The sequence below is a fragment of the Eleginops maclovinus genome, chromosome 24, assembly GCF_036324505.1.
Source record: "Eleginops maclovinus isolate JMC-PN-2008 ecotype Puerto Natales chromosome 24, JC_Emac_rtc_rv5, whole genome shotgun sequence".
In the NCBI taxonomy this organism is placed as follows: Eukaryota; Metazoa; Chordata; class Actinopteri; order Perciformes; family Eleginopidae; genus Eleginops; species Eleginops maclovinus.
In genome coordinates this window covers 5423270-5433800 of record NC_086372.1, presented here as the reverse complement: position 1 = coordinate 5433800, position 10531 = coordinate 5423270, and the positions used below count along the sequence as shown (strand labels likewise).

Sequence of the window (10531 nt, the reverse complement as noted above, 5' to 3'; positions counted from 1 at the left end):
GAAGGAGTCTTTTTTGTTTGTTTTGCACAAAGCAGTTAAATATTGAAATTACTTTAACCTTTTTAATGCAGAATTTATAGTTTGACATCACTCTGCATGTTTAAACTTTTTGTTAAATGTTGCTGATGAAGCATATTGCGTTTGAAAGAGCAGGATATTTATTTTCATGTGTGCTTTAGCAAATGGTCTTTGATTACATTTGGGCCCACTATTGTCTATGTGTATAGGCTGACTGATCCATGAGGCTGTACATCTAGCAAAATGTGACTGAATCATTTGTTTTAAACACTGGATAGTGGTTAAGATTTCAGTGTTTTTGACCTGAAATTGGCCTTGAACGCAGCCCTCTATGAGTGCAGCCTAATTTAAACGTGTCTCCTGCAGACCACAACAGGTGCCCCCTCCTCCCCTCCTCCCTCCTTTAGGCTCCACCTGTCCTCCCTTCTCCGTGGCGCTCAGGCGACACAGAAAGCAGCCGTCATTCATCAGCTGTGGTATGCCGATCCGCCGGGGGGCCGGAGCGCGGAGCAGACCCCCTCTGGTCACCGGATCGGCGGCAGCTGCTTGGCCCCGGAGCTATTTTCACCCTGAGGATAAAGTGATGTGCAGCGCGGCCCCGGAGGCTCCAGTCAGAGAGCAGCAGCGAGGAACAGCGAGGAGCAGAGAGAGGATGAAGTGCACAGGCAACGCGCAGCCCGACGGCTTCAACTCCGACCTGGAGGACCTGGACAGTGGCAGCGACAGCTCGGACGGGAAGTCCACCGGAGACTGCAGCCCGCGCAGAGACCCGGGGGAGGAGGGAGAGGCCGGTGTACTGAGAGGCAGGAGAAGGAGAAGGCGGAGGCATAGCAGCAGCTGTGGCGGTGGAGACGGGTGTCTCGCCGGGGTAAGCAAACAGAGGCAGGCAGCCAACGCGCGGGAGCGGGACCGGACGCACAGCGTGAACACGGCCTTCACGTCGCTGCGCACCCTCATTCCCACAGAGCCCGCCGACAGGAAGCTCTCCAAGATCGAGACGCTGCGCCTGGCCTCGAGCTACATCTCGCACCTGACCAACGTGCTGCTGCTGGGGGAGGACTGCGGGGACGGGCAGCCCTGCCTCGGATACCCGAGCATCCTGCACGGCGGCGCCGCCTCCCTGAGGCCCATCTGCACTTTCTGCCTCAGCAACCAGAGGAAGCTGGTGAGCGGAACCTCACACATGTTGTACCAGGGTCAAATGTTTAAGAAAAAAACTATTTCCTGCAGCCAGAATTCACTGCGTAAAAGTACAAGTCACTCTATCCAGCAGGAAAACCTACATTTAAGTGTGGATAATAAGTTGTAGAAATACTGTGTTACAGGATAAGGTCCTGCATTCAAAATCTAACTTGAGTAAAAGTACACAAGTGTATTGAAAAAAACATATAAGTACCACAAACAGTACTTATTGTGCGTAATGGCCGTTTTCAGAACATCTTGGAATGGATTATGATTAGTGATGCTTTAACGTGTTTATCCCAACTACATTTAATTACTGTATAAACTGCTGCTGGGTATCTTTATTATATTACAATGTTTGTTTATATATTAATAGCAAATGTAACTAAAGCCGTCATAAATGTATTGGAGTCAAAGTGTACATTTCTCTGCCCCTGTGCATCCTGTTTATTGGATATGCATGTGTAGGTGGTTCAGAGAAGATTTGGATTGACCCAAAGCGGCACCTGTTGCTGAAGTGATTGACAACACAAAATGAAAACAAGCCATGGTGCCTTCAAAGGTTTATAATAAGAGTCAGGGCTTAACTCAGTTACACAGAACCCTCTGCTCTAAACTCTCTATAAAGACAACTGTTTCAGGTTAGAGATCTGGCACACAATCAAAGATAATGGATTATTTAGAAGTTCTGACTAATGATGAATTACAGTTACTTCTTATATATACAGACAGAAAGAGCTCTAGGATTTGTATCATGAGCGCTTTAGATGCCAAATTAAGTCATAATTGAATAAAATAAACTCAAAGCGCTCAAAGGAAATGGAAAATAACTTATCTTAAATATTCAAAATGTAAATTCACTTTAAAAATAAACAAAACTGGCAAATTATGTCCGAAAATACACTCATGTGTGAAGTGTTTACAGTGTTTGGGCTGATCCCCTTGCAGGTATAAAAAGATGCTAGGGACTGAGGGATGAGTTTGATTTCATTATCTTTATTAGAAATTATTTTAAGAAGGTTATAGTGGTAGTTCTGCTGGCAACCTACACCCACGTATTGTCTCATTTAGTCTTAAAATTCTAGTTGTTTTTAAAAAGTATTTAAAAAGATATTTACATAGTTGGATGAGGTGTTATTTTACATGTTTTTACCTGGAAATAGTTAAATTAGGAGTTATTTTAGAGCAATAGTGACTTTTAAATAACAGAAACCATAAATAATTGATAACAAAAATAAACCAGGCTTCAAATAAAGGTATAGTTAGGGTATTGATTAAGTAAACTAATTAATACCGGATATTAAGATCCATATTCGGATTCATTTCATGGTGCTTTCACTGAACTGACTTTTCTTGGTTAAAATGTGTTTTTCTTTGTGTCCACAGCTCAGAGATGGAGGGAAACACTCGGGGTCTTTGTGAAACGGACACACCTCCACCTGGATGTTGTTTACACACACCTGTAGGACTTTGTACATATATAAATAATAATATATTTATTTTTGGATTAGCCTAGAGAAAAAAATCAACACTGAAAAGCACTTTCTGCTCACGCTGCTTGGTGTGCCTCTGAATCTGTGTTTTGGTTGTAACCTGAGCCCATGTGTAAAGTTGCACCTGACGGAGGGGTGGTATTTTGGTCCCACGAATAGTACTAACCCCCACCCCCTCACACACCAACACCTAAATAAAAAGCCTCTCCGCCTTCAGTCACATGCAGAAACTAAAGAGCAGCGACTGCCGCTGTCAGTTCTGCAAACGCTGCCTTCAAGGGGCGTCAGAAATACAGCATTATTCAGGGTCACTGTAAAGGAGAGCTTCTGAACTCGTCTGGCGAAGGAAGGCACTGCATCAACACTGAAATTATGCACTATAAAAATATATACAACCACCTCAGGAATCAGAACAGTTCTCTCTTTTTTAAATATTACGTATCAATGTTCCCTCAAATTATTAGACGTCTGATTCAAGGAGTCCCTTTTTGCATTGGACCTTTAATGAGACGAAGCAGAAACCTTTAATTAAGTTTACATTTCTTTTGGAGCTTTGACAACAGCAGGGATTGAATGCTCTTTTATTATAGTTTGGAGTTTTTGGAGCAAGATTGAAGTCATTTGATTATAATCATTTTAAAAACTGGATGTTTAAATAAAGTTTTAGGCATTTAAACTCAAATCTTTTCACAAAAAATACGAGATTTGTTCCCAATCTGAAGAGGATGACCCCAAATTACGAGACAATCTTTACTCTTTTGTTCTTCTCATCTGTTTTGGCCTAAGAGGAAGTGTTCAGAGAAAACATATTTCCTAATGTTTGCTTTTGCATAGTTGCACATTCACTTTGAAAAACACAGCTGTGACATGTGTTCACATAGCACGCATCAGGTTGCACTCATCTGGAGAAACAGAAATATATCATTGAAGTGGATCCCTGGATATTTATTTTTGCAGCACATATGGATGAACAGGTTGCACACTACCTCAGAGCTGTTTGAATATGAAGGCCTACCTCTAAATGGAATGTGTCACATGACAACCAGAATGCACTTTGCACATCAGATACTGACGAGCTGCTTGAAGAGTATTTTTGTACAATACAAATAAAGATGAGAACAATGAACTGTCCTCTGTGCACTGTCTGCTAATGCTGAATATGCATGTCCTGATGTGTGTGAATACAAACATGCTGACATAGCTGAAGGAGACAGGGGAACCATTTCAATAATCTTTATTTTCATAAAAAAGTCAATCGGTTTATCAGATTAAAGAAAGTAGAAACCAATAGTCATGAGTTGGCCGGCGGGGCGTATGAACACGCGGTACAGGGTTTCCCAAAAAGTCGAGAGAGGAGCCGAAACGTGATCGGGGCAAGGAAATAAAATCAGAGAGGGGGGTATAAAAATAAAAACGTTGGCAAAATGAGTTTCATGTCCGCGTTGAATATCGATACATCGTGTTTTCCTGATTCATACGAGCGGCGCCGAGCGACCACATGGAATGCTTTGTATCCAAATTGAGCAAGGAAGTACGATAGTAGAAACCAAACATCTGGGAAATATTCATCGCTTTCCCGCTTCCACTGTGAGCCGCAGCAGGTTCAAAGGACAGAGCACTTTATCAGGTTTAAATAATCTTTAGAGGTGGAAGGGTGTGCGTGTGTCTTAGGTTTAAAACAGTAACAGGAGGTAGAAGAGAGGAGGAGAAAGACAGTCTACTGCTCCTGCTGCTACTTTTATTAAAAAAAAGGTTACAAAAAGAAGCTCATCTGGCGGTGGAGGCTTTAGTCCGTCTCCTCTTCTTCCGATTCAGACTCTGCAGAGAGGAAATACTGAATGAGTCAAAGAAATCAACTTATTTTGTGCCTGATTTTCATCCCCACATTTTTTTCTCCCCTGCTGTAACATGTCAAAATACCTGCCATGACACAGATTAATGCCTCAGGCTGAAGGTGTGTGTGTGTGTGTGTGTGTGTGTGTGTGTGTTTTCTTTTACCTTCCTCTGCATTTTTCAGCCACTCAACAAATTTTTTCATCTGCTCGAGGAAGACGCTCTTCCCCTTGGCAACGTGGGCCTCGTTGTACCACTTCAGTATGGCCTCTTCACTCAACACATCGGCTGTGAGGAGGAGGAGGAGGAGGAGGAGGAGGAGGAGGAGGAGAGTTTAGGAGCTGGCAAACATTACATTCAACATGATTTTAAAGTGCTTTAGCAAGAGCTCACTTTAAAGACATTTAACTGACGCATGATGTGAAGAACGACTTGTGCATCCGATTTATTCGACTTATTTTTAAGCGAGTTGTGAACACTGGAGGCTGCGGGTTGGGGTTTACAACGTGCCGAAACTGCAGGAAATCTGTTTCAAAAGGTGCATTGTAAATAATTGTTACAACAACTAGAGAAAAGTTGTTTTAAATGCAACTCCAAACGCAATTCTGGACAAATGTTACGCAGAATTCCTCTGATATCTTGATCACTATGACATCAATGCGAGACACTTTTGGTCAAAATAATAAAAGACGGTTTGTCTAAACCCATCTCACAAAAGCACAACAGTTCGGTTTAGATCCTCAGAAACCCTTTCACGGTCAACTTCTTTAAAACCCTCTAATAGTAAATAAGTGTTTGAGGAGGCGCCACTGACCTTTGTAGAGGAGCACGACGATCTTCTGGAAGGCCTTCATGAAGTGGATGTTGTCGTAGCAGTACTCCTGGATCTTCAGCAGCAGGCTGAGCTCAGACAGACCCTGGGAGGTGAAGGCTTTCAGCAGCAGGCTGTATTGCTGCAGAAACGTCAATCCGGGTCAGAACATAAAACACTGCTTTGCTTTCGGGGGCAGGGGTGGACATGCACTCCGCTCGCGCTCTCAGGAGTTATAATGCATGTTCTAAAAAGCGTGTTGGTGCCTCAAAGCGTATTGATTTACAGCAGCATGAAGCTTAATGGGCTGATCTCCACACTGCTGCAGATTTATTTCAGTTAGTCTCGGGCTTCTTTAACACCTTCCATCAACAGTACAAATTACACTTGTGAGGAAGGATCATTTCACAGTTTCTGAGCACTGAGTTATACCAATTCAGGGCAAAACAGCCAAAAATAAAGGAGTGTTAAGCAACAATTCTTCCTAAATTCACTGGTAATTCCTCAGCTGAAGTAAGAGAGCGTTTAGCATTAATCAGGCTCTAATAGCTCACCGATTACCAAGATTTTCTACAGCATTTAGTGGAAATACTGAGCAACAGTTGGTTTAACACCACCAAATAAACACATTTTCAACATGATCTTTCTTTGAGTACTTAAGAAAGCACTGTATGAATAAAAAATATAGGGCACTACATTTCTATTTTGCAATATCATTTGTTCTACTTGCATTATTACCGCTTTCTCTTTTGAGCCAATTCAGGTATTTTCAAGGTGCATTTAAGCTTTTCCACTACCTCACAGCAGTGTTTACCTGCATATGTGTAAACTTTACATACAGTATGATGGCTGCTACGTGTTCTCGATTATTTGTGACAGCAGCTACAGAAGGGCACAAAATTTGAGGAAAACACAATCAATGTTTCAAGTATTGACAGTACCAATGCGTAACCCTGCATTAAAAACGTACCAACTTTGAGGTAAAACATGTCATTTATATTCCCTAAAAGCACAATACAATGAAATACAAGGTCAATAGATACAGCATAAGAAAACTGTTCCACAGCCCTGAAACACATTTTTAGACTTGCAGGAATTTGCAGTCACGGTGGCAAGGTTTCCAACTTACTGCTCAACGCATGACATCATTTCAGTGCTGTATTTTAAAACTGTATTCAATGCATTCGTAACTGCTTCCAGTACATGCATTTCAACAAGTGCATACGTTTGCATACCTTCAAGTGTTTGATGGCTTGTTCGGTCACCAGCTCCTCCTTCTTGTTCCACTCCACGCAGCTCATCACGCTGGTCCAGATGATGTTGATCATGGCCTGCTCCGACATGTTGCCCTTTTTCATCTCCTCTCTGGTGAAGACGATAATCTGAACACACGGAGAGAGAACATTGGCCATGAAACAACACAACCAAATGTGCCAACTCTATGACTCATGGTGTCACTACCTCCGTTAGTGTGATGTTCAGAAGTTACAGCTAACGCGTCAGCCAGAAACACAGATCATGCAACATAGAAAAAGTGTCAATAATGAGGAAAACGGTAAAAGTGGAGAGATGACATTTACCAAAATTACACCACCGCTTTTTACTGCAAACACATCGTTTAATTTACGATATCTCCTATTAAAGCACTTCTAACACAGCCCCGTGATCCCAGAATAAGAGAGGAAGTTGTTAACTTTAACACTAATGGATATTCACCTCCTTCTGAGGGTCTCCACGTTCCATCTGCTCCTGGAGCTCCTTCTGCAGCTCCTTGCGGGCACCGATGGATTGCTGGTTGCGGGCGAAGTCGGAAAGTTCCTTCAGCCCAGCGTCGGTGAAGTACTTAGAAAAATGCTCGCAGCTCCGTTTGTTGGCAGGAAAGAGTTCCTGAGGGGGGGAGGTGGTTTCGGTTAAGAGTTAACATACAATTGGACTTGATGATTTTCCAAACATCTTGCATTGAAACGGGTGATTTACCATCAGCCTGTTATCCATGCCCACTTTGCGGAGAGAGCCGGCCACAGAGTTGATGTCCTTCTCGTTGATCCATGACTTGAACAGCTTGACGGCGAAGGCTGCAGATACTCCTAAAAAAAAACAACAAGAAAAGCATCCGTTATACAAAGCTGACGAAAAGCCAATATTATTTAACTGGGTTTTATTAGCATGAATATTTGAAGAAACCCTCTTTCTTGCTCATTTCTGCAGTAACACTGCTCACCTTCTTTGACGAGGTTCTCGTTGTAGAGGCTGTTAAGGATGGAGGCTGATATGTTTCCGTTGGCCAGCAGGATGCCGGTCAGCATGGCCAGTTTGTTGCGCTCAGACTCAGTGAACCCTTTTAGAAACAGCAGCAACTGCAGAGCACCCAAAGAAAAAACAAGTTCAGGTTTGTCTGGTGTACACGTTGCTTTCGGTAACTACTGATGTGGCTTTTTTGTGATTTATTTGATTGTTTTGTACCTGGAAAACAACCACAAAAAGTGCTTTATATCTAGACAAATGTTTACTGCACACTAAAATGACAAAACACCCATCAGGGAGCAACGTCTCACAGCTTGTTGTGCTAGTCAGAGAAGTTCTGTTAAAGCAGCCTCACATACTGATTCAAAAATCCTAAACCTGCTCACCTTCTTGATCTCTTCTTCGAAACCCTTCTCCAGGTACTTGTAACGCCGGATCAGCTTGTTAAAAACCTATATGGTGGGAAAAGACGAAGAAAGGTAACACAGAGCTTAAACAATTCCATGAAATCGAATGTCATTTGCAGATTAACAGCGGATGATATTGACATATCGCTTGTAAACAGGTTAAAACAATAGTTTGCTTTTACCTGAGCATATGCCTGCATGGTCTCCAGGTCTTCTTGTGCCGTAAACAGGCAGAACTCAGTGCGGGTCATGTCGTCAGACAGAGTCCCTCCTGGGGCTGCATGAGAGGAAATAAAACAAAATCAGAGTCAAAACAGGAGCTGCCTGCTGTGTAAGCATCGTCTCCTTCTGTCCATCACATTAAATCAAGGGTGTTATTTTGCCTTCAACAACATCTTAACGCCTACTACAGAAGTACCACTCACCCAGCATGCCGCCGGCCACCAGGATGTCAAAGAGCGTCTCTGCATATCGGCGATAGTCAAGCTTGGCGCCAGAGGCATCCAGGAATTTTGCGACAGCTTCCAAATCAGAGCCAGTTTGATTCAAGCCTTGTACGATACTTTCTTGAAACTGAGTAGGGTCAAATCTCTCCTTTTCATCTGTGGAAAGAGGACACAGATGTTGCATTTAGAAAAAATCTTCAGGTAAACTGCAAACATCTGTAAAGCAGCAACAATGAAGACAAACCTCTTTTCCTCGTTTTGAACCGCTGGCCTGTTAGCGTCGGCTTTGGCTGCTTTAGATTACTCATAAAAGACACCCTGAAAGAGGACAGGACAGACAGTTAATGTTTACTCAAGCTCTGCAGAGTACACATAACAGTGCTGGTTAACAATGCTTCCTTTAATTATGTGTTGCGTTTCCAGCGCTTGGGTGTAACTTGGGTGAGCTCCATGGCTCGGTAAAATTATTCTTACATAACACAAAACTTGGAATACTAAAGAACAAAGCTGGTGATGTGGACTACATTATCCCATGAAAACACAACAAAACAGCTCTGAGAAGATAATTTAATAAAAATAATACACAGATCCAAGAGCCACAGATGTCTCTTAATGAACCAAATATATTTTACTAGGTAAAGAGACCAAAATGTTTGTTCAAAACCATCATGCAAGGTTGTTTTGTTCAGTTTCTGAGCCATCTTTATACATTGTATAGGTCTAACATCACAGTGTAACTACATTTAAATGCGATAATACAGTGATTTCGTGTCATATTCTGTAAACATCATATTGTCATCTGTGCAAACTTACAAGAGGGAGTTTCGATGGGTACCCTTAAAGAAGCAAATGAGGTCCGAACAGACAAAAGACAATACTGGGTAATACAATGGAGCTGATGGGTGTAGCAAGATGGAGTTAATGAGATTAATGCGTTTATAAGTTTGCCAGAACTTTGACCCTATATTACACATATTTGGGGGATTTTTCAAAAGGGTGATACGATAAGTTTTGTCTCGATTAGAACAAGAAATGATCCAAAACAGGTATCCAAGTGCAGGTTAGCATCGGCTACCTCTGGGCCTCACCAAAGCCCCTAGAAAGTGCGCCGGCCAGTGAAGCCGAGTTCTGGAATAGCCTTAGTGGCCAAACCGTGGTACTACAGCTTCCGTGACGTCATTCTGACCCAAAAAGACTTTTCCCCATTAACTTACATTGGGGAAAAGAAGTCTGTAAATCAGCGTATATGTTTTCTGAGCTAAATAAACTTCCCAGCATGAACACTTGTAAAGCCCGTATTTAAATAATTAGGGTCTACAAGTTGTAAAGAGCCCTAAAAGTTAAACCCGGAGAGATGTTCTCCCTCCCATGCATTTGACAGCTCCAAGTGAGGGAGATCGGAGGCGGGGAGTTAAGAAAAACTCAAGTGCGCATGCTCTGTAGGCAAAAAGCCCCGGATGATCTGGTACGTTTTGGGCTTCATGCGCCACTGAGCAGCTCTCATAGGAATGAACGGTGTCTCCAGTCCTCTTTACATACATGGCCTCACCATGCACCGAGGCTGCGCTTCCTAACCCGGCCTGTTAGCTTGCTAATCACATTTCTTAAATTGCAATTAACTAATGCTTTCACACTTAACAAAAAAACAACAGGTGCATTATAGCCATTAAAGGTGACGTCCTGTCGAAATGTCTCCACTCATTTTGCATTAATATTAACATAGTCCTGAGGTTTGTGAGCTAAATTACGCTTGCGCTAAGTTAGCTAACCGAAGTAAAGACATTTGCCCTAAAGCAGCGCCCATGATGGTAGCAACCAGATTTTTCATTTCATTTTACACTATATATTCCGACATAATAGCGTCATGACGTTAAGATTAAGGTGTTAAACCACAGTGAGGAAGTGGAAATACAACAACTCACCGAAAGTATTGCAGATAAAAAACGGTTGTTAACCAGGGGAATCAAACTAATGTCGACTCTCGCGGCAGGCCCAAACAAAAAGACCTCTCCGTCAGGACTTCCGCAGGCTCCGCCCACTACGCATGCGCCATTTAAAGGGGCTTCAAGTTCCATGAAAATAAAAATACAAACTTAT

General features: G+C 42.5%; 2 protein-coding genes across 2 annotated transcripts; one reads left to right on the top strand and one right to left on the bottom strand.

Annotated features, from left to right (window-relative positions):
• Positions 1–503: 503 nt before the first annotated feature.
• Positions 504–3824, top strand: si:ch211-246m6.4 (basic helix-loop-helix transcription factor scleraxis). Its single transcript, XM_063878015.1, has 2 exons — positions 504–1183; positions 2587–3824. The coding sequence occupies exons 1-2, from the start codon at positions 602–604 to the stop codon at positions 2620–2622; spliced, it is 618 nt and encodes a 205-aa protein (XP_063734085.1). The 5' UTR covers positions 504–601; the 3' UTR covers positions 2623–3824.
• An 86-nt stretch (positions 3825–3910) lies between these two features.
• bzw1a (basic leucine zipper and W2 domains 1a) lies at positions 3911–10481 on the bottom strand. Its single transcript, XM_063878014.1, has 12 exons — positions 10357–10481; positions 8679–8752; positions 8414–8590; positions 8171–8265; positions 7968–8033; positions 7559–7694; positions 7315–7424; positions 7054–7224; positions 6573–6719; positions 5341–5479; positions 4692–4814; positions 3911–4511 (listed from the first exon to the last, which is right to left on the bottom strand). The coding sequence occupies exons 2-12, from the start codon at positions 8740–8742 to the stop codon at positions 4480–4482; spliced, it is 1260 nt and encodes a 419-aa protein (XP_063734084.1). The 5' UTR covers positions 8743–8752; positions 10357–10481; the 3' UTR covers positions 3911–4479.
• Between the last annotated feature and the right edge of the window lie 50 nt (positions 10482–10531).